At 48.4% G+C, this 24,977-nt stretch overlaps 1 protein-coding gene across 1 annotated transcript in view; it reads right to left on the bottom strand.

Annotated features, from left to right (window-relative positions):
* Positions 1-1,073: 1,073 nt before the first annotated feature.
* LOC126527777 (glutathione hydrolase 1 proenzyme-like) overlaps positions 1,074-24,977 on the bottom strand; it is a 76,888-nt gene continuing 52,984 nt past the window's right edge. Inside the window, exons 3-7 of the mRNA XM_072286854.1 lie at positions 22,177-22,299; positions 21,159-21,259; positions 3,551-3,749; positions 1,191-1,354; positions 1,074-1,084 (exon numbers count right to left, since the gene is read on the bottom strand). Of these exons, the coding sequence (XP_072142955.1) occupies positions 1,074-1,084; positions 1,191-1,354; positions 3,551-3,749; positions 21,159-21,259; positions 22,177-22,299 (598 nt within the window). The remainder of the gene's footprint in view (positions 1,085-1,190; positions 1,355-3,550; positions 3,750-21,158; positions 21,260-22,176; positions 22,300-24,977) is intronic.

Here is a 24,977-nt window from a genome sequence, read left to right on the forward strand (position 1 = left end):
CACCGCTGGGACTCTACCATTACGCTAGCCAACTATGTGTCCACCATCGACGTCATTGTGAAGGAATGCCGCTGCTTTTAGCTCGCCAAAAGCCGCCGCGTCATTCCACAGTTCTCCCGGCTTCCTAACACGGCTTCGATGTCGTCTTGCTTTTGACCTTACCGCTCCACCGCCTTTAAGTGAGCACGTCACACGTATTGTTCGCCGCGAACTCGAGGCTACAAGTCCTGAGTCGTTCCATTCACGCCCACTTGAGCCCACCATTGACCAACCAGCCCCAGCGATCTCTCTCATTCAGGCAGTTGTACGGCAAGAATTTGCACACCTAGGTTTCCCTGCTGCCTGCTCCGTCTCCCGACCTGACGTCCGATCGGTGCCGACTGCTCCGCCTCACGGCCATCGGTATTGCCCTCCCAGATACCACAACCCTGCTGAGTGGAGATCTCCGGACAACAAGACCATTTGCTTCCGTTGCCTCCGCATTGGCTATGTCACTCGCCACTGCCGCGCCTGCTGGACGTCGCCGTATTCGAGCTCCTTTTCCTCGTCTCCTCGCCCATATGCCGACTCGCACCGTTACTCGCTTCGCCGTATGCCTCCTACCTCTGACGTAACCGTCGATGTCAGTCGTCCTGCTCGCTCGCCGTCACCTCAGCGCCGTTGGTCCCCGTCGCCCCAGCCACGGCGCTATTCGTAGCCGAGCAATAATGAACCATCCCGGACGGAAAACTAGGCCATGCAGCTCTTGGTGGTAGTGCTGCATCACGTTCGTCCTCTCCAGATCCTCCGTTGGCGCTCCTCACCAACACGAACCTAATTGAAGTAGACGTAGATGGTGTTCCGGTGTCCGCATTAATTGATACTAGAGGCCAACTGTCCATAACGAGCGCTAACGTATGTCATCGCCTCAAAAAAGTTCTTACGCCTGCCATCACTCGAGCCGTACGCGTCGCCAATGGCGCCACTGTTGCCATCTTACTGGATGAAAGTTTTTGTTGGTTGCTATGTGCTGAGTGTTATACGTATACTGAATAGTTCTGTAGCCGTTACCTGGAATAAAAATCTGAGCTATTTCACCCAATTACTAGAAAGCAATCGCATGAGTCAGAACACCAGCGTTTTATCTTTTATCGTTCTTTTTTTTCTGCTACACTGAAATACTTCATTAAGAAATTTTTCGTAAAACTTGCCATTGCTCTTGACATCTTCCACAAGTTTTACGGCGAAAGTTCCATTGTAGAAATAGTCGGCACCATATTTTGCAATATCCTCCAATGTGTTTGCTAAGTCTTCTTGAATTAGTGTATCCCCTTCAGTCAACACCTTGCCGGTGTCTGGATTCATGAAGAACCGCCTGCGTAAAAAAGCACCTTGTTTGTCCCCACAATATTTATTGTTCTATGTATTATACAGATACATATGCATGTAGGGAAGACTGGGGAGAGAACGGAAGCGTAACAGTGCTGAGTCAGGCCGGAGTGTTTCACGTGATCCATGATGTGTAGGATTTATTCGATCTCCGAACTCTGAAAGGTATTCTTGCCTCTCAGAATTTCTTCGGAAAAAGAACCTGGGGCCTTTTTTTTTAAATTTAGCGCCAACTGTATGTTCACTCTATAGCCATATTTCCCAAAGCACTTCGTGAATCAGCAAACTCCTTTTTATTTCCGAGCTTGACAGTGTGACTACGTACGCTATACAAATTTGAGGATATGTTACTATTTATAGCTATAGACGTTTAATGGTTTATTCACCTGACAGGAACGAGTGCGCGCACTATGAAAAATATGGCAACCTTAGCTCGTCCCCAAGTGCAAAGGTAAAAGACCATATCGCAACGCATTCCTGCCCACGTTGTCTAAAAGTAAGCACGAAATTGGTCCTGTTTTTTTCTTTCAGCAACGTACTAAAATATCTATTCTCCGCCTCCTTCTATACGATGCATCGATACGTGTTCTCGTTAACGTGTGTCTGGAGCATACAGGTTGAGCGGACATTTTCACTTTAACTAGCCATGTGAATATCATCATTTTCAATTATTTCACCTGTTTTGGTTGTTCACCTAAGTGATGCACCTTTTCTGCTGCTACTAGTGGTGCTGCATTGCTGTTGCTTGTTTCTATGCTCCTCTCCTTTGCGATGTGAAAACCCTGAGGATAATACAAATTTTAAAAAAATGATCGCCGTTTGCGTAGCCAGTTAGATCAGCTTCCTTGCTCACGCAAGGCAAGGTATGAATATTTGATCACTGGTAGCTGTCGGACTGAAACATGGATATGCTCCATGTACAAATGCGTCCGTCACCGGGTAACATCCGAAAGCGCTACGTTGCACTATCCTATCGGCACTCTTGACATGTGGCCACCTGCTCGACACAAGTTCCACAGCCGCCAGCTCTCATTCACTTCGCTATTCGCTCGTGTCGTGTGGATAATTTTTATTTGTTGGGCATGCATATACGTCAGGTGGCGCATTACAATTTCATTACGTATCACCACGTAAAACAACCTACGAATTTTTAGGTAAACTGAACAGTCGCTGTTTCCATAACTTTGAATGTTGAAGATGTCATTAAGTTTGATTATTGCGTAAATGTGGCATAGTGCGCAAAGTTATAAGAAATTGTAATCCTGAAATTTAGGCACATCTTTAAAAAAACAAAAGAGGAAAACATAAATTTTGGCACCCTTCAAGAACAATGCGAATATTATAGGTCGAATCGCAATAAAAATGTTTACGTGCAGAAATGACTGAAATGCGACGATGCACTTTCATATGCATGTGCACGGTGATTTGCGCATCTTGCTAGAATCATCGTACCACAAATTATGGTGAATAACCTATGCATAAGGTGGTTTAGCGATGTCACGCAACTTCAAAGACACCTTTAAAACACCTACACTTCACTCACGTGATATTTCTTCAGCAAATGAACAAAGGAGACATCGCTATGTAGCTGTCCCAGATCAGAAGCTTCCTTCGAAAGCAACGCCGCTCCACGTCAGCTTTCTCCATCTTGAAGGAAGTGCAGGAATGCTTCTTGCAAAGCTTTTGCATTCTAGCACAAGTTCTTTTAAAAAATATAGTTGATAATCGTGACTATTCACTGGCCATGCGTGCCCAGAACAGGCACTATTATGACCCAACGATGGCAAAAATTTGTAACAGATATCGGTGGCTGGCTTAAACATGCGTAATTTGACTCAGGCTACGGCGATCATGCCCTGCAATGCTTGAACTGCATCATTGTCTTAAAGCATAAATATACAAAGAAAGTAGTGAAGGAAGTTTATCTAATTAATTAACTGACATCGATGGCTTGCCCACCTGACGTCTTCCACACGTTAGTACAATCGCTGGAAAGGCTCCAGCCCAATACAATATGTAAAGACTTTTTTCTATCATATAGAAATGAACGGCATATCAGGCCGTGACAATGTCGCTACATGTGGTGCTCCACACAGAAAAGTGACCGAAATGCTTGGCGACCCAATGTTACTTATTTCAGCAATTGGTTCATGCAAGAACGGAAAGTTTGTGCTGTGCATACCTAGTCTTATTCGCCAATGCGGTTTTCACAACTTCGCCTTCTTTCAGGGCAGCTGCAAGATGCTTCCCTACTGGGAAACCACATTTAGCCAGCAGGATGGCGTCTTCGAACAGGTCAGCCCATTTCAACGTGCCGTTGAGGTATTTGTGAAGAGCTTCGTAACCACGTAGCTCTCCCGGCACTGCCACCGCAAGGCCACCTGTATGTACATACGTATTCGGCAAGTACAGTGTACAATTAAGCACATTACTTAAAAATTATGCACTATTCCAAAATGCTGCGCATATTTTGCAGGGAATAAAAGGCTCAGCTTAATTATGACGTGCTTTGAAGAGCCTTGAAACATTTTAACAAATACTAGTGGTGTGCACGGTGTCCTTCGCTGCACTGAGCCAATAGGCCTGCCTTCATGAACTCATGTAACACCATCACCAATGTACTGCGGCAATGGCCATAAATCAATAGCGATCATGCGACAACTGAAAGCATGAGTTGACCTGTGGTTTCTTAGAAAGTGGGCACTAGACACTCTCTCACAATCAGCCCAGTCCGCCTATTCATCGATGGATAGTTAATGTCGTTCAGCCAACTTTAATGCCAACAGTGGTACGCACAGGCAGCCAGCACGTTTCTGAAATTATAAATGTGCCACGTCAGACAACAAACAGAAAGCGGCGATTTACGATGAATTAGCTGAAAATTCAGCCGTAGCAAAACACAATGGCTTACTATGACGAAAGGGAGCCAACCACAGCATGCGAGGTGCGGACAGACTATCGTACGTATACAGCCATCATGTCGAGGCGGGTGATTGAAGGGTCGAAGCTTTTGGCTCAAGGCTAGCTCTGACTGCTCTTTTAAAATGCGCTTAAAACGCAGAACTGGTCCCGTCAGACAGCCGTTTGAGCAATATCAAGGAAGTTTGGTGCCCTTCAGAGTGAAAGTTAAATTATAAACTTATATAAAGCAGAATTTTGATTAAGAAATTCGTGCTTTTTACAAAAACTACCTTAAATCAGTGAGCCTCAACAAAATCAAGCACTAGCTTTAGAAACCTGTAACTTTGCATCAAAAAGAGATATCTCTGTTCCGTAAACGGCACCTATTAGAGTAACTAAAGGGAATAAACTTGCTTGCCGGAACACTGTGCTTGCGGCGGTTGTCCCAAAGTGTTTCTCACAAATGGCAGATGATGCATGTTAAAGCAGTGTATAATAGTTTAATTTTGACACTGTTCCTTACTCATTTCTTTATTAAGGTTTATTCCTACTCCTTGCCCCCTTGATGCATCTTAATTGGTGCAGTTTACAAAATGATAGCATTGTTATTTATTGCTAAGTTGGAGTTGGAAACACGGCACTTCAGTCTTTCTTCTTATTTCCTGCAGCTCTTGCAAAAAATGAGATTTCTGTTTGCTAAAGTCAATAGAATTGAACTTTTTTTGTCAAACGCCAAACAAACCTCATAAAATTCCGGAAAGTGGATGCTGATCAAAACAATTTCCCTGTTTTACCTCAAAGCACGCGATGCAAAGCAGTCTCAGGATCAGAAACGTCCTTTGAAAACAGTGCTGGTCCACGTGACGTTTCTTTTTCTTGAATAAAGTGAAAAAAAAATGGAGGAAGCTTAAGCTTCGCCTTCAAGAGTGAAACGCGATAGCGTTATCGCACCCCGTTCGCACCGCCTACTCAAACGCGCTACGCCAGCCAAACGTCGCGATCGGCAGAGATAGCCGGGCCCCGACGCGCCATGAAGGCGGACGCGGTCATGGGGCGAGTGGCGCGCCACGTGTCGGGGCAGCGCCGTACATTGCGAGGAGGGGGTCTTCTGTGTTTGCGATAGCAGCAGAGACGCCGTTCAGGGGCGAGAGGAGACTTGTTGACAGTGCGGCTTCCCACGGCATCTACTTTCGACCTGACCAACCCAAACGCGGTCACTGTCACCTCATGCGTACTTCGACAGCAAGTTGTAAGTTCTACCCCCTTTTCACATTGTGATTTGAACGCCGCCTTCATTATAAACGTGATCATTAAAGTTGGGCCTAGCGTTAGGTCTAACGCTAGGCCTAATCTTGGCCTTGGCCGCTCGACGTAACACCGTCGTCATGGGGCCACCATCGCAAGTCGACGCATCCTTAGAACGCATGGAAATTGACGTTCTGAAAAGCAAGGCCGCGCAAAGAGAAGATGACCCCAGCGTCTCTTGTGTTGACCAGCCGCAAGCTAAGCAAGCGAAACTCGCCCCAGGCGCGGACGCAGCCGAGACGCAGGCAGCCAGCGCCGGAGCAGCGTTGGCCAGAGACACCACGGCGGCACCCGAGACGCAAGTAGCAAATGACAGCGAGACCCCAGACGCAGCCGAGACGCAGGCAGTCAATGCGACCCAATGGCAAACTGTACCAGGCAAGCGGCAGGCTATTAAGGAGCGGAAGGCAGAAAACTTCAAGTACCTTAAAGAATTACCATACCATGTAGTAGTCCTTAGGCCCACGGAGAGGCGCAACATTTCGTCATTTCCCCGCGCCACACTAGCCACTGCACTGAACAAACTTGCGGTTGACGCACATTTAGCTAAGCTAGCGGTTTACAAACCTGACAGCAGAAGCAACACAATCACGGCTATTGTGAAAGAACAGCAGCATGCTGTGAACATTTCGAGGCAAGTCAAGACGCTATCCGACCCGAAGTGGGGTACTGTCAATGTCACTAGCTACATGGCACCTCCAAAGAACACGGTGCGGTTTGTAATACACCAGGTTGAGCCTGGTAGCACCAACCGGGATCTCATGGAAAACATTTTCTCCCCGCATGGCACAGTTCTTGCAGCGAGGATGTTAGGCAAAACCAGCACAGCCCTCGTCACGTTAGAGGCACCTAGCATTCCGCAAAGGGTCTATTATTATAACTGCCCGCTCAAGACCTACCCATTCAAGAACAGGCCAGTATTATGCCTTTCTTGTCACAAAAGTGGCCACATGCAAACATTTTGTCCAAATCAACCGGTGTGTTCCCAGTGTGGAGTCGACCATGACCAAGACGCCCAGTGCGGAGTGCCTTTTTGTGTCAGATGCCAAGAAGAAGGCCATATGGCAACAAGCCCCACGTGTCCGTACAGAGCATCCCAGGCGCCTTCGCCTCGATCAGTACGGTCAAGAAGCCCAACGCGACGATATGATGCCACTAGACGTAATAACAAAAGGTCAGTCACCCCAGCAATGCACAGACAGGAATCGAAGTCGCCAGCACCACAACAGGAAGCAAGCGGTCAATCCAAGCACCATCCACACAAAACACCGAGTAGGCACCGCAGCCCGTCAAGTCAACCGAAGCAACCTCGCCAGTCACTATCTAAGCTTGACCAAGCTATAGCCAAAGCGCAAGCCGATCTAGAGAAGGCACGGTCCTTGATGATTACTACACAACGTGCTTTCAACGAGTTACTAGAAGAAAAGAAAAAAGTCGAAAGCGCAGAGAAGTTTCAGAAGGCATCAGCTAGATTCTGGGCCGAAAACCCCCTGACCAGCCCTTGTACTCCTCCAATGCCGGATAAGACCTCTGCTCCTCCAAACCCATCCCCACAAAAGGTATGCCCGCCGCCCACATCGCAGTCGGCATACGAAAAACCCGATATGCTTGCGAACGAAAGGATTACGGCAGCATTGGCGGATATCGGGAAAAGACTTGACGCCCAAGAGGAGAAGCAAGCCGAACAGACCAACGTAACTACCCAACTGGCCACAATCATGACGAAACTGTGTGCGCTAGACACGATTAGCAACCAGCTCAGCCAAGTTCATAAGCCAAGTTCATAACAGCAGAGGCTCCGCCTTGAGCAAGATTACATATTACAGCGACTGGACACCCTAGAAAACAAGCAGCCACCCCCAACCAAGCACATCTCCGCCGGAAAGCAAAGGTCGGCCCCCTACTAACAGCATAAATATGGCGCCTGTTTCCCCCGAAGATACACCGGACATCCTACAGTGGAATTGTCGAGGTCTTCAAGCCTGTGCATCAGAATTGAATCTTCTATTCGAGCATATAGGTTATCCAAGCATTCTTCTACTGCAGGAGACCAAGGGAACATCTCCGGGTCTTCATCACTACAAAGCTATGTTTTCTCCCAGCATCACACATGCTCATTGTGGACAGGAGAAAATACAAGCACAAGCCGCCATTTTTGTACATAAAGACACACCGCATGCGCAGCTGGACACCGCCACCTTCTGCACACCACATCAGGAAATTGTAGCAGCGAGAATACGCTACAACAACAAGCATATAGTCATCGCTAGCGCATACTACAGACCATCGGCAAAATCGCAGGATACAAATTATGATTGGTTATGGCAGCTGAAACACGCCTACCCAAGGGATGCCATTCTGATAGGTGGGGACTTCAATGCGCCGCATGAAACATGGGGCTACCGAAACTCAAGCTCAAAAGGAACAAGACTTAATGCAGCCACGGAAAAGGCAGGCCTTTTTTTGGCCAATGATATCGACTATCCCACGCGACGCGGTATGCAACCTGGGCAACGTGACACGATTCCAGACCTGACCTGGCACTCTGGAAACATCATTAAGGATTGGCGGTGCGGCCATGAGACAATGGGTAGTGATCATTACCCAATTTGGATTGAGCTGAACTCGACTCTCAGAAAACGAAGACGCACTACTCAAACAGTCAATTGGCAAAAGTTCAGAGAGGCACTCGATGAACATCTAGAGGAACTTCCTGTTGAGGACCTCCTGCGCAGGGCCAAAGAACAAGCCACCACTTCCACACTGGTGACAACAGATGTCCCCACACCAGATACCCACCTCCTCAATCTCTGGGAGAGCAGGAAGCAGGCAGAACAAGAATACCTATTATCAAGAAAGGATTATAAAAAATTGCTGACTTTGCGCAAAAGAACAGCAGAGGTGAGACGATACTCTAAGCAGCTCACCCGGGAGAGATGGCTAGACTTCTGTAGCACTCTGTCACACCGTTCCGGTACAGGGCGCTTGTGGCGCACCTTCCGAGCTATGAATGGTCAAAAGAAGACTAGGAATAACATAGAGAACATCCTGATCCGCACCGGTCAGACCGTCGATGAACTAGAGCATGAGGCAGCATACGCCTTTTTCCCGCAGCCCGTTCATTTGCCACCATACGATATTTACACCCCTCTGCCGTCTGAGAACTCCGACGGCATCAATGCTCCATTCAGCCTGTTTGAGTTGGAGCTAGCCCTTTCGCAAGTGAAGCGGAACAGTGCCCCAGGAAAAGACGGGATCTCCTGGAGCATGCTCCGCAACGCAGACACAAATACTAAGCACAAGCTCCTAGAGTTGATAAACAAGCACTGGCAAGATGGCTCCCTTCCTAAGCACTGGAAGCATTCCGTTGTCATACCTATACCGAAACCTGGCAAGCAACCGACGCAACTCGACAATATGCGACCAGTCTCACTTACTCCGACCATTTGTAAGTTAATGGAAAAGATGGTTACTACACGCTTCTCCCACCACCTCGAAGAGTGTGGGTACTTCCACCCCTTCCAGACCGGATTCCGGCCGCAGTTGGGCACACAGGATAGCCTCTATCTTCTGCATACCACCATCAACCGCGAGAGGAAATTTTGCAGAGGACGACCAGACATTCTAGTAGCAGTTGACTTGAAGAAAGCTTTTGATACCATTGGCCACCCTGCTATTATAAAAGCAGTCGAAAGCACTCGAGCAGGCACCAGAATTGTAAACTTCGTGAAAGCATTCTTAAAAGACAGGACATACGAATTTCAGCTATCTCCTGGTCATCTAGCCAGCCACTTCACCAACTCTGTAGGGGTCCCACAGGGGTCAGTCATCTCCCCTACACTCTTTAATGTCGTCATGGCCAAGATCGCGTGGAAGTTAAACGCAGTTGAAAACCTTTGGTTTACAATGTACGCTGATGATATAACCCTGTGGACGACCTATAGGCTCAGTTCAGCTGAACAAGTAACAACGCTACAAAATGCACTGGACATAATTGATCAGGAGCTGAAACCAACAGGCATGAGGCCCTCGCCGGAGAAGACGCACTACATCACGATACATGACAAACATGGAAGTTCCGACGTAACCCTTTACTTCGATGGCCACCAAATTCGCCAACCGGAAGAGGGATACCTCAGAATATTGGGCATCCCAATCAACAAGGACGGCACGGCAAGCACATGGCTGCAACATTTGAAGCAGCAATGGAAACCGATGGTGCACCTTATCAGGAGGCTAACCCACCACAGCGGAGGGGCAGGAACAGAGGTTGCACGGCGGCTTACGGTAGCAGTTCTCATCGCCAAGATAAGGTACGGAGCCCCACATTACGACCTGACGGCCGCAAACTACAAGCAACTTGACAAGCTACACAACATGGCTATGAGGGCGATCACCGGCCTACCAATACACGCAAAAATAGAAGACCTGCACAGATACTCCGGCCTCCCGACGGTGGAAGCATTGGTTAAAACCCACAAGGATAACCATGAAACGAGGCTGAAGAACACGTGGAATGGTCAGCGACTGCTATCTGCACTGTATGGCACCAACCTGCACCTGCCAGAGCTGGATCACCTCCTTCCACCCTGGGATGAAATAAGGGTTACGGAACCCAGACCACTACCTAAGAACACCAAAGGTGAAGGCAGGGCACACCGACAACAAAGTGTACTAGACGCGGAACGAAAGCATGAAGGAACAAAAATATATACTGATGCTGCGTTACAATACGATGAACATTCAGGAAAAATGTATGCTGCTACCGCTTTTTACAGAGAAAACGGGCAAGCACACGCCGTGAGCCACAGCGGCTATGCTTCCTGGACAGCCACCGATCTTGAACTACTGGCCATCGAAGAAGCCATTCAACTCTGTGAGGCGCGCATCGAAGACACGGTTCACATCTACACCGACAGTCAAGAGGCCGTCAAGCAACTGAACTCCCGATCCTACACGACTACCATAGCGCAACCGCATAAAACAAGCCTGCCGCCACCTGCGGGACAATAGACATGCACGCATTTTCGTACACTGGACACCTGGTCACAACATGAGGGGAGCTGGGAACAGGGCGGCCCATGAAGCTGCAGGCGAGAAAATTAGAGAAGACCGCCATCGCAGCCGTGAAGTGAGCCCGTCCCTGCTGGACCATACCTATAGCTCCCCGTCATCCGTCGTTGTACCAGATCAACAGATTGCCCGGTTGAAACACGAGAGGAAGGCTCTACTACGGGAGTCCATTCCTAGCATCCTTCCTCCCATTCCCACTCGCCTTCCTAGAACAGCCCAGGTCCTCATCCACAAAGCAAGAGCTAAGGCATCTATTACACCGGATGTCCTGAGCAAGTGGAGAAGAACAGAAGTGGAATGCCCCAACTGCCCTGCGACCAACGTCGATCTTAAACATATGATCTGGTCCTGTCCTGCCACAGCCACCCTTAGGGACAAGCACACCCGACCTCTAAAGGTGACATCGTACGAAGACTGGGTCGCACCTCAAGCAGATGCCACCAGAAGAATCAACGCTTTGCTCTCCTTTGCGAAGGAGGCAGGCATCCTTCCTTTCACCTAACCCCCACCTCTATCTTAGGCCACGGGCCATCCCTTCTAATAAAAGTTTCAATCAATTCTGTGTTTGCCGCAAGATGGCTCTGCGTGTGCGCAGAGCGCAGGAGAAATTTAGCGGAAACGTACTTCGCTACTCGTGAAACTGCGACTTCTGTAAGTTACATGGTCATAATTACCGATATACACCGCAGTATAACTTTCTACGGCACGTTTCTAAGGCAACACCGCATTCACTAGAGGCGATTTTGTCCCGTTTTGAAGGAACGAACTAGTGGCTGAGTGGTAGCGTCTCCGTCTCACACTCCGGAGACCCTGGTTCGATTCCCACCAGCCCATCTTGCAAGATGTTCTTTATTTGTGAAATGCCTTCTGGGATTTATCGCTCACGGCCAACGTCGACGACACGGGCTTTTCTGCAATACGAGCTCCTTAACGCTGTCGCGTTAAAATGCTTCCTACGTAGCTCTTCCTCAAGTGCAACACACCACCACTGCGTTTATGATAAAATTTTGATAAAAACAGAAATATCATGGCAGTTCTTGTAACATGTATATATTCTGTTCTAACTTACTTTTGTATGGTTAATTACTCTCTTCGTTGTTTTCCCGTAATATTACAGAACGATATTGTTATATAGTAACCCATTAAGGGAGTAACTTTCACTCACCTCATGTCAGCATCATGCATGTAATACAATAGAGTCAAAATCTGGGATGTGGTTTTAGTAGATAATACATGTACGTATAAGCACGCAAAGTAGAACATATGAGATGGAACCAGTGACATCTGGGGCCATAATACCCTACACTACGCAACACATCCAACACATGCTGCCCAAAGCACGGCTCTGAGTGGCTTGTGTTGGATGTGTTGAACGCTACAACGGCTTGCGTGGCTCAGAGCATGCAACACACACCGATCAGAGCGTTGTTATATGTACTCTACGAGTTTATATAGCTATGGTCTGAGTGGCATCCCTCACCCTGATTGTAACTGTATCGTATTCAGAAAGCTAGACCATTTGTCTCATGCATACAAGATCTATCTGCGTACACCTGCGTGGCTGGTAAAGCCGCACGCAAATGTTAATTCTGGCTAGTAAAAAAACGAACAAATCTCATTTTGCTCACAATATTCATGACAAATTTTTAACTTTACTGCGTGGGGACTCATCCTGTAAAAATAAATATATTGTCTTCAGCCATCAAAAATCAATTTTGAAATATTGGAGTAATATCTGTTTAATCACTCGAAAGACTGTTTTATTAATGGAAATTAAGGTTTTGCATTTTTCTTTGTTTACTCACATCTTCCGTTACTTCGGTGAAATTGGAGGACAAAGCTAATTTCTAAACAGCTTTCCATATATCTCATCGAATGCCGACGAGGACAGAGTGATATTGCCGTTGCAAAAGAATCGTGAGAAAACTAAACAATTAATGAAAATAACCGTTATAACCATACATAAGCAATGTATGGATGCTTCGAGGATGACTTGCGCACCATAATAAATCTACATTCCTCTTTCTACAAAGGAAAAAAGGTAACGTGTAGCACTACACCACAGGCTATGAATAACCGATGCAGCCTAACTTCATGAACAGCCTGTTCATACTCTTCACAGTGGACTACTGATCTACTGCTAGCGCTGCACAACCACGTCGACTCTGCGACTACAAACACAAAATCGCGCCAATTTTGCGCTCACTATTCACAGCGCATATTGCTTCTCACGCAGATGTTCCCTAACGCTTACTCACGTTTGTTCCTTTTGTCCCTGTAGGACACACCTTAAATGAAGAACAAATTTAAAATTGCGTAACTTACGTACTCGGAAGAAGCTAAAAAGCGCGTCTGCTTTCAACTGATTCCACGCACGCTTAATAGAAAACTAAGGACGTTGCCGCCATCAATATACGAGCAACCTATTCAAATTCTGTTTCCTTCCGTCCGCACAGGACACGTGCTAAAGGAACTGTAGTGACGGTCCGTCACTACGCTGTCCCCGTTTCACGGAAATCCATCTTACATCGCCTTGCATCGTCGTGGGGGTCATTGCATCCTGCTCTTTCTTGCAACCGAAGTGGCTGCCCGACTATGGCGTCACCACTGCCACTCGGCAAGCCCGATTTTAATTTTGAATAAAGCTAGTTGACTCTGCGTTCTCATGCTGTCAAAAGGTGTATTCCTGGCGTCCGTTAAATCGAGCTCCCAACAAGGTAACCGAGGACGGTTCCTTCTTTTTAAAGCGAAAGTTTTACTTGCCGCGAACTTGCGATTTCGCCGCGGCGGTGCTCCGAAGAGGCACATGACGTCACAACGCGTGCCTCGCCGCGCATATTTCTCTCTCTCTCTCTCTCTCGCTCCCTAGTCCCTACTGCGCATGCGCCACTAGTAGCACCGAACCACAGGTGTTCCGCCGCTGCGCAGCGCCGCGCCTTTCCGCGCCGGCCGTTTGGCATGACGTCACACGCGTTCCTCGTCGTTGCGCTCGCCTCCGCTCGCTTCGCCAGCTGCGTCGCATGCCTGATAACATGTCGGAGAATTGAAAAGGAGAGCTCGCATGCGCTGCAACCACAGTTGAGGCGGCAGTATAGAGCGCGACATTTCCGATAAGCAGGCGGAGGCCTGGAATCGACATCGGAACGAGATGAAGAGGAAACGAATCGCTCAGGAAACAGACGAACAGCGCGCCTAACGACTGGCTAAACGCCGCAACATAGCAAGACAACCAGACTAACCAGGACTTGCAATGAAGATTAACCAAGGCTAACCATTGCTTTCGCTACGTATATCCTGGCATAGCCGAGCTAAGCCAATGCCATTTTTTTTTCGAACACGAGCCATGGACGACGCTGCTCCTACTTCTGCTGACACAGACGACACCACGATTATGTCTCCTGTCATCTCCGCAGAGCTTCAACTTCTCAGATTTTGCCCCATGAATCTCTGAGTTTGGTTTATGCAAGCAGAGGCCTGTTTTCTACTCCAGCGCATTACTTCTCAGACGGTAAAGTACCTGCACGTCGTCGCCGCGCTATCCTTCGACATCGTTGATGCCATAGACGACTTCATTGCGGGTACGCCTTCGGCCACAGCATACGACAGCTGAAACGCACGGTCCGGCAGTGCTTCGAGCCATCGCAACAGATTATGCTCCAGCAGCTCCTCTCAGAAGAACTCTGCGGCCAACGACCGTCACAATTGCTGCACCGGTTGCGTCAATTACTCGGTGAGAGCGCGCAAACGAGAGCCAGCTTCCAATTTTGAGCGAGCTGCTCTTGCAACGCCTCCCACACTCCGCACGCATGGCACTAGCGGGTTCCGAGGATAAGTATCGATCGGCTAGCCGCACTCGCTGACTGCATCTGCCAGTGCTCGCCTTCGGCACAGCTACCTATCACCGCTGCGGGAGTCTCAGAGCCAGGAGACCGACTCTCGAACCTGGAGGCAACAGACGGCCGCCTTACGAGTGCAATGGAGAAGCTGATGACTTGCAGCAACGTGACGACCAACTTCGGCGCAACCGTTCGGCTTCGAAAGGAAGGCAGGAAAGAGAAAAGCAGTGGTGAGGGTAGGTCAACCATAATAACGTCCCGTTGGCTACCCTACGCCGGGAGAATAGGAAAGAGAAAAACAAAGATGACAGGGAGAGAGAGGAGGGAAGGAAATAAGGACATTAGCGGTGAGCTCGCTGACGCGTGTCGTGTAATAGTAATTGCACTAATATCCTCAGTCTCGCAGTGCACATAGACTCGCCGCGGCAGTTCTACTGATACCATCGTCGCTTTCGCGAACAAGGAAGTCACTGCACTTAGCCCTGTTCGTGGACGGCAAACGCACCGACTAGTCGCAACGGCGGCATACGACACTGGCCATCGAGCAAGCAGCCTATTCTTCGTAGCCGACCGCATCACCATCACCCGCCTCCTCATCGACACCGGAGTCGAGCTGTCTATCCTTCCGGCCACGGCCGCAGATTGCCAACGCGGCAAATCCACACCCACGCTCCACGCAATGAACAACACTGCCATCGCGTGGTATGTGCTCAGGTCAATAACGCTAGGCATCGGACTGCGGCGCTGGCACAGATGGGTGTTCGTGATCACCGACGTCAGCTTTGCCATACTCGGAGTGGACGTAGATGTGAGTGTTCGCGATCGGTGCCTAAAGGATAACGTTAATCCTCCGATGTACTTGGCCTGCAGTCCAAGCTCGCCTCAACTGGCATCTGTACATTTCGGCCGGTATCAACGTACGACAAGATATTTTCTAAGTACCTGCAACTCACGCAGCCTCGAAACGATGCGCTTCCCTCGAAACACAAGGTGACGTACATATCACCACCACCAGCCCACCTGTTGCTGCCCCGCCAAGCAGGCTCGCTGGACGGAGTTTGGAATTTTTCTGGCGTGAGTTCGGACACCTGCTTCCACTCGGCGTTATTCGTCCTTCCTCCAGCAGTTGGTCTTCAACTCTCCCTTTGGTTCTAAAGCAGGACAGTGGCGACCTTGTGGCCTTGTGGTGATTACCGAGCTTTGAATGCCGTCATTTCTCCGGATCAGTTTTCCCTTCCCCACATACATCACTTCGGCGCTCGTCTTGTAGGAACCAAAATACGCAGCAAGGTTGATTTGATGACCACATACCACTAAATTCCTGTATAACTCAGCGACACTCCGAAGACAGCAATCATTACCTCATTTGGCCTACTTGAGTTTGTCCGTATGCCTTATGGTTTCAAGAATGCGGCGCAAATATTTCAAAGGTTCATCGACGAGATTACGCGCGGACTCCCGTTAATTTTCGTCTACCTTGACGACATTCTCGTTGCAAGCCGCACAGACGAAGAGCACAAACAGCACTTTCGCCTTCTATTTCAGTGACTGGATGAACACGGCCTGGTCCTAAAGCCACAGCGATGCATCTTGGGCCTTAAAGCCCTGGATTTTCTCGGCCATCGCATTTCGCCCCAAGACATCAAGCCACTGGAAACACCGGTGCGGGCAATCAAGGATCTATCCAACATCTTTCCGAAAATTGCGCGAGTTTCTGGGGCTCAAACTTTAACAGGCGCTTCATACCATTCTGTGTCCAAGTTCTTCGGCCGCTTACCGATCTGCTGCGTCGCGACTTCAGAAATCGCCTACCTTCCACTGGTACTCGGAGCACGAACACTCCTTCCAGGAAGCCAAAACGTGGTTGGCCAATGCTGTGTTGCTGATTCATCCGTTTCCCGATGCGCCAACTCGCCTTATGGTAGACGCGTCGACCACGGCAGTGGATGCAGTACTGCAGCAGAGTGAGGGCACAGGCTGGGCTTCTTCTCAAAGCGCCTGAAACCTACAGAAGCTCGCTACAGCACCATCGGGAGGGAGATGTTGACCATCTACTCTGCTGTTAAGCATTTCCGTTTCTTTTTTTTTTTTTCTTGAAGACTGTAGCTTTCACTTTCTGACTGACCACAAACCGTTAACCTTCATTTTCAAGAATAACATTTCATCGCGCTCAAAACGTGATCTTTGGCAACTTTCCTTTATTTCCAGATTTTCTACGGCCAACCGCCACATCTCTGGGACCGAATAACAGGCAGCTCATGCACTGTCGTGGATCGGCGCTGTGCCTGCTGGCCCTTTGGGGTTCCAAGCTCTAGTGGCTACCCAGCGATATGACCCCGAGGTGTGCCACTTATGGGAAAGAGGCTCCTCGCTCCAGCTGCGGTGGTGGCGCTTTTCTACACAACATTGGTCACGTGCGACGCATCGCATGCAACTCTTCTCCCTTTAGTACCCCATCAGTTTCGGGGGCCCATATTCGATTCACTGCGCGGGCTAACGCATCCCGACATGAGAACGACACACAGGCTTACTATGGGTCGCTTTGTCTGGCCAGGAAAAGACTTTTGCAGCTGGGCAAGAAGCTGCCACGCCTGTCAAGCCGTGAATGTGACTCGGCACGCGCATTCAGCAGTGCAGCCGTTTCTACAACCAGAGAGCCGTTTCCATCACGTGCGTCTAGACTTCCTGAGGCCTCTTCCGCCCTGCTAAGGTTTTAAGTACCTCCTAACGTGTGTCGACCGGTACTCAAATTGACCTGAGGCGACCCTTCTACAAGACATCATGGCCGAAACAGTGGCGGAAGTATTTCTTGCCACATGGGTGTCGCGGTACGGTTGTTCTTTGCCCATAACTATGACCGAGGCCGGCAATTCCAAAGCTTGCTTTTTTCTGCCCTGGCGAGACTGGTCAGCACGCGCCTTCATAACACCATGGCTTATCACCCACAGAGCAAGGCATGGTCGAGCATCTCCACCGACAACTGAAGACGTTATTGGCAGACAGCACTTGGTGGAAAGGCTACCTCTAGTACTACTGGGGCTGCGAGCAATAATCAAGGATGACTTCAGAGTCAGTGCAGCCGAGGTGATCTGCGGGTCAAAAATCCGCGCGCCAGGCCAGATTTTCGGCACCCAACGAGGCACAACTGCCGCGCAGCACTTAGAGAGGCTGCATTCCTGGCTCGACCGGCTTCGACCTACAGCCACACGTATTGGCCGAGGGGAGCCTGTGTTTAGTTTCCCGACAATGGACACAACCATGCATGTCGTTCTGCGCAGCGACTCTACCAAGCCACCGTTGACTCCTTCCTATGAAGGACCCTCTCGTTTGGTTTCGCGTTCAGAGGAAACCTTGAAGATGGACGTTCGTGGCAAAGAAGATACAATGTCTTGCGACCGCGGGAAACAGCCTATCTTAAACATTAACTCTTCATTTCTTTGACCATTCACACCTGAGTCTCCGGCATGCTGGGGGGGGGAGACTTGCAGCGCCCGTCCGTCACTACGTTGTCGCCGCATCGCGGTAATCCAGTTTACGTCGCCTTGCATCGTCCGGGGGGGGGGGGTCATTATGACCTGCTCTTTCTTGGAACCGAAGCGGCTGCCCGACTGGGGCGCCACCAACGCCACTCAGCAAACCTGCGTTTACTTTTGAATAAAGCCAGTTCAGTCTCCGTTCTCAAGCTGCCAAATGTGTATTAAAAATTATGGGGTTGTACGTATCAACACTGTTTTCTGGTTATGAGATACGCCGTAGTGGGGGACTCCGGAAATTCCAATCACCTGGGGTTCTTTAACGTGCACGTAAATCTAAGTACACGGGTGTTTCCGCATTTCGCCTCCATCGAAATGCGGCCGCAGTGACCGGGATTCAATCCCGCGACCTCATGCTTAGCAGCCCAACACCATAGCCACTAAGCAATTATGGCGGGTAAAACGTGTATTCCTTGCGTCCACTAAACCGAGCTGTCAACAGAACTACCAACGCTTCTCGGTGTAAATTATGCATTCACTCAAAAAACCAACGCGCTTAACCTTAAACGAAAAACTTACAATTTTTACAGAGGGTAACTAATACACTCACGCGTAACAGGTAGGCTTTTAACGAAATGACATTGGTGTTTCAAGTCACTCACAAAGCCAACAACAAATATTTTACTTAAAAAGAAACACGGCCATAGGTGTTTTACCATATATTTCCGGATGCTGCCCGCTGCATAAGTGTAATTTTGAAGCTAACAAGGATGGCTTCTGAACTTCATTTAGAACTATTTTTGCTTTGTCCTAGCTTTGTCCGAACCTAAACATGGTAGCCGAGCTAAAACTCCGCTCAGCGTTGTCGAAGATTGTGGTGTCGGGCTTCCCGTACTTTGCTGGTTCTTGATGCGCAGGTAAGCGAGTTTTTCGGTTTCTTCCGCGAGCTGAATATAGGCGGCGACGTCGAGATTGTCTGCGTCGGTGACAAGCGGCAGCATGGCGTCCAGCATTGTCGCCGGGTTTCTTTTGTAAACCAGTTTGAATATGTGTTGCTTGCTTGGCCAACTACGTATGTACGGCTGGTCGTCACGCCGTCGAGATTGATCTATTGTGGTCATTCCAGCTTCGTGATCTTACTCTCGCCATGCTGTCGTCGTCATACCTTCTACCCCGACCTAGCCACCCAAATTGCCTAAAAGCTTAGGCCGCAGTATGGCCTAATCGTCGTGATGCCGTCATGGTCGTTACATCGCCGTAATTCCAGTTTTGTCATCCGACACTTGTCATGCCGTAGTCGCCGCGCCATTTTCATCATACACTCATCGTCATGCCATTGTCTTCATACCGCTGTCGTGCTATCGCCATCGCTGCATCGCCATCATAGAGTCGTCGTCATGAATTTGTTGTCATGCCGTCATTGGACGGCCATTGCGGCCGTTCCAACGTCATCATTGTAACTTTGACAACGGACTTCCTTCATGCCATCGCCGTCATACCGTTGTCTTCATGTCCTGGCCGTCACGCGCTTCAGTTTCATCCTCCTATTGTCGTCGTGCCATCGTCGTCATACCACTTTCGTCGATCCATCGGTGTCATTCCTGGTTCGTAATTCAATCGTAATCATGCTGTAGTCATTCAGTCGTAATTGTGCTGCTGTTTTCATGCCGCCGTTATCATTCAATACTCATCACACAGACGCTATCATTTGTACGTTGTCATACCGTCATTGTCATGACATCTTTGTCGAGCCATCTTCGTCATTCGCGCTTTTCACCCGGTTGCCTTCATACCCTCGTCGACACGCCATCGTCGTCAAACAGTCGTCGTCCTCTCATTGTTCTCGTCCCATCGTCGTCCTTTGTCGTTATGATACCATCGGCTTAATTTAAGAACTGAAATCGCATTGTTGTTGTGCCGTCGTCGTTATACGCCTTTGTCGTTCCATCGATATCTTTCTTTCTTCTTGATGTCATCGTCACTCCGCCGGCGTCATCCAGTCGTTGTCATGCCTCCATGCTCATGGGCGACCTTGGTAAGCGAGTGTCATAGCAAACTGAAACGATATCGGAATATGTTTCATATAGCTGAAGTATCAAAAATCGGAAAATTACCACTACACGTCTTAAATAAACGTGACTTCAGGAGTACCGTCTGTCGCTACATAGCTTGACTGCTATCCTCATTACCATCGACAGTCGTCGTGAAATGCGTTCTGCCATAATTTCTTGTTCTTTGCGCTCAAACTAACAAGGAGCTTGGCTAACTTGGTCCCTGAGCTCAAGTGTCATACCTTTGCTGAGGCCCTGTGCTTCATCGCATGCATTGGAGCCAGTTTTCGAGTCGTCTTCAGTTATCTGAGCTCCGTTATTATGTCCGGTTCGACATTCTGTAGTTCTTGGCACATTTTGTTCACATCCATTTGGCCGAACAAGCTCAGATCACAAAGTAAGACTACATTAGTAGTCAAAATACAGTTTCTTAGGCAGCAGCCCACAGGACCACCGAGTAAAACGCTCAATTGCATGTGTGTGTGTGTGCGTGTGCGTGCGTGTGTGTGTGTGTGTGTGCGTGTGTGTGTGTGTGTGTGTGTGTGTGTGTGTGTGTGTGTGTGTGTGTGTGTGTGTGTGTGTGTGTGTGTGTGTGTGTGTGTGTGTGTGTGTGTGTGTGTGTGTGTGTGTGTGTGTGTGTGTGTGTGTGTGTGTGCGTGTGCGTGTGTGTGGTTATAACGCGGGGTTATCTTTTTACAAGCTGTCCCACCGGGCAACAGATGCTGCAAGCGCCATCATAGGGGCCCTGGGCTGACGGGCCCCCCCCTCCCCTAGGGTTACCACCCCTTACCCCGGGATGTTATCCCCCCTTAACATTGGCTCCTTTGTCGTTCTTCAGACATGCTGGCGTCAGCTCATACACGTTTTTGCTTATGCAGCTCTGCCATAACATGATCACACGGACAAGTATGAAGTATGAGCAACCTTCACACTAAAAAATTTGTATATTGGGCAGCTGACCACCGCAAGGAAAATGAATGCGCCGCATTGTGCTTGTATTCCGACAAACATACTTTTTTTTCCTGAGCACTTCGTCACACATCATTCTTTCTTCAGTACCCTTCGAAAATTGATAAACCTGCTCACTCCTCACATGAACAAGGCTAACTTTTGGGAAGAACACGGGCACACATCACAAGCCAAAAACTTACCCCAAATGCTCGCATAAATTGATTTGTTGACGAACATATTCTCTGTGGCCTCCATGGGTGCTGTTTCTCGAGCGATCAAAACCTTCGCTTGCTTCGTAGTCCTGAAAAAATCAGTTTTATAGTTCTGATATATAAACCGGAGAGTCTTTCGGGCTTAGCCCGTGTCATTTTATGCTACATGCAATAGTGAAAAATACGAATGCTTCGAATAGAAATGCCGAACCAGCTGTCCGTAAACGATTCAACCTGATGTCCTCTGGGATGGTGCTTTTTCTCCGGCCATCACATATGAATAAATTCAAAAGTGCAAGCGCCATTATACTAATTCTGCATTGCAACACTAATATACTTGCAGCAAAGTAAACGAACTCCGGCATGTCAGTGGCAATAGAGAATTTTAGTGTGTCCGGTGTTCCAGCAAGCGCGGGCGGTTTGCCGGATGAGCGGGGGCGTAAACTTCAGCGGCCAGATTGGTGGCGCCAGCTGGTGGTGCAAAGCTCAACCACATAAACACAAAGCCAATTACTAAATTCTTCTTAGCCCGGATGTTGATTTTCGACAGCGGCGTAATCGTATTCACGACTACGCCGCTGCCGAAAATTTGCACCAGCAGCGAAGCAGAATATAGTAGGTTACTGCAATTTTAGTCTATGTTTGTCTGGTTGAGCTCTACGCCACCAGACGGCTGCACTGCTCCCGCCGCTCAAACTGCCCTCGTTTGCCGGAATAGCGGACCCGCTAAAAGTCTCTAATGTCATGCAGGGCAGCTGCCCACAGCGGAGCCCTGGATTAGGGGAACCGACCCTGGAGAGAAAATGGAAGGCTCCATATGAAGGCGCAAAAATCACTGTAAAATAGAGCAAATCAACGTTTTTCACCACCACCACCACTAATGTAATACAGGCTATGTTTTCCTTAATTTCACTTATTGGCTAACAAACTTCAAATTAGACAAATTACAAGTCCAAATACTAAGAAGGAAGAGATTATTCTTCGCTACACAATGGTCAACACGTACCTCGAATATACAGTGGCTATGAAGCCTCCTCCGATGCCCATGGAATGCGGCAGGACGACACCCATGCAAAGAAGCGTGGCAATGGCGGCGTCCACAGTAGTACCATTCTTGGCGTAGATGCGCCTGCACATATTAAGTTAGCCGAATTTAAAAGAGGAAACCGTGCATTTCGTCTCTAATTGCAGCTTTTATCATAGCGACTGTACTTCATCATCATCATCATCAGCCTGGTTACGCCCACTGAAGGGCAAAGGCCTCTCCCATACTTCTCCAACAACCCCTGTCATGTACTAATTGTGGCCATGTTGTCCCTGCAAACTTCTTAATCTCATCCGCCCACCTAACTTTCTGCCGCCCCCTGCTACGTTTCCCTTCCCTTGGAATCCAGTCCGTAACCCTTAATGACCATCGGTTATCTTCCCTCCTCATTAAATGTCCTGCCCATGCTCATTTCTTTTTCTTGATTTCAACTATGATGTCATTTACTCGCGTTTGTTCCCTCACTCAATCTGCTGTTTTCTTATCCTACAACGTTACACCAACATTCTTTTTTCCATAGCCCGTTGCGTCGTCCTCAATTTGAGTAGAACCCTTTTCGTAAGCCTCCAGGTTTCTGCCCTGTACGTGAGCACCGGTAAGACACAGCTGTTATACACTTTTCTCTTGAGGGATAAGGGCAGCCTGCTGTTCATGATCTGAGAATGCCTGCAAACGCACCCCAGCCCATTCTTATACTTCTGATTATTTCAGTCTCATGATCCGGATCCGCAGTCACTACCTGTCCTAAGGAGATGTTTTCCCTTACCACTTCCAGTGCATCACTACCTATCGTAAACTGCTGTTCTCTTCCGAGACTGTTAAACATTACTTTAGTTTTCTGCACATTAATTTTTAGACCCACCCTTCTGCTTCGCCTCTCCAGGTCAGTGAGCATGCATTGCAATTGGTCCCCTGAGTTACTAAGCAAGGCAATATCATCAGCGAATCGCAAGTTACTAAGGTATTCTCTATTAACTCTTATCCCCAATTCTTCCCACTCCAGGTCTCTGAATACCTCCTGTAAACATGCTGTGAATAGCATTGGAGAGATCGTATCTCCCTGCCTGACGCCCTTCTTTATTGGGATTTTGTTGCTTTCTTTATGGAGGACTACGGTGGCTGTGGAGCCGCTATAGATATCTTTCAGTATTTTTACATATGGCTCGTCCACCCCCTGATTCCGTAATGCCTCCATGACTGCTGAGGTTTCGACTGAATCAAACGCTTTTTCGTAATCAATGAAAGCTATATATAAGGGTTGGTTATATTCCGCACATTTCTCTATCACCTGATTGATAGTGTGAATGTGGTCTATTGTTGAGTAGCCTTTACGGAATCCTGCCTGGTCCTTTGGTTGACAGAAGTCTAAGGTGTTCATGATTCTATTTGCGATTACCTTAGTAAATACTTTGTAGGCAGCGGACAGTAAGCTGATCGGTCTATAATATTTCAGGTCCTTGGCGTCCCCTTTCTGATGGATTAGGATTATGTTAGCGTTCTTCCAAGATTGCGGTGCGCTCGAGGTCATGAGGCATTGTGTATACAGGGTGGCCAGTGTTTTGGAACAATGTGCCCACCATCCTTCTACAAGTCTGCTGTTACCTTATCCTCCCCAGCTGCCTCCCAAGGTGTTCTTTACTTCTTCCGCCGTTACTTGTGAAATTTCAAATTCCTCTAGACTATTCTCTCTCACAGTATCTTCGTGGGTGCTACTGTTACTGTATAAATCTGTATAGAACTCCTCAGCTACTTGAACTATCTCATCCATATTAGTCATGATATTGCCGGCTTTGTCTCTTAACGCATACATTTGGTTCTTGCTTATTCCTAGCTTCTTCTTCACTGCTTTTAGGCTTCCTCCATTCCTGAGAGCATGTTCAATTCCATCCATATTATACTTCCTTATGTCAGCTGTCTTACGCTTGTTGATTAACTTCGAGAGTTCTGCCAGTTCTATTCTAGCTGTCGGGTTAGAGGCTTTCATACATTGGCGTTTCTTGATCAGGTCTTTCGTCTCCTGCGATAGCTTACTGGTATCCTGTCTAACGGAGTTACCACCGACTTCTATTGCACACTCCTTAATGATGCCGATAAGATTGTCGTTCATTGTTTCAACGCTAAAGTCTTCTTCCTGAGTTAAAGCCGAATACCTGTTCTGTAGCTTGATCCGGAATTCCTCTAGTTTCCCTCTTACCACTAACTCATTGATTGGCTTCTTGTGTACCAGTTTCTTCCGTTCCCTCCTCAAGTCTAGGCTAATTCGAGTTCTTACCATCCTATGGTCACTGCAGCGCACCTTGCCGAGCACGTCCACATTCCGACTGCACTTGGTGACTATTAATTACGCAAAGGTATATTACTTCAAATATTCCGTACAAGACTTCTGTTTCTGTACCCGCTCTATCGAACATAACGATTAAAGCGACAGTGATCCTTGGCCAGCTCAAATAGTTTCTTTGAATACCGGCCTTGTTTAACAGGGTGCTGCGCACGTGAAAAATGTTCGTATAAGGTGTGGGGACGCTCGACTCTCACGTGTCCCTTAATGTTGTTTTCCCTGCATGGCTCCAGCATCTTCTGTAATCCGGCTTGGACGCGTAGCTAGCGCTGGTGGCGGTCAATGTGGTTGCAGAATATTACAAGAGATTTCAGGAGTGTTGCGCTGCCAACGCCACCTAACTGGGCCGCGAAAGGAAGTAGGCTCAGCCGCGCACGCTCTCAAGTTTCAGCGATCGCCACAGAGGGCAAAAAAACAACCGCGG

The sequence above is a fragment of the Dermacentor andersoni genome, chromosome 3, assembly GCF_023375885.2.
Source record: "Dermacentor andersoni chromosome 3, qqDerAnde1_hic_scaffold, whole genome shotgun sequence".
Taxonomy (NCBI): domain Eukaryota; kingdom Metazoa; phylum Arthropoda; class Arachnida; order Ixodida; family Ixodidae; genus Dermacentor; species Dermacentor andersoni.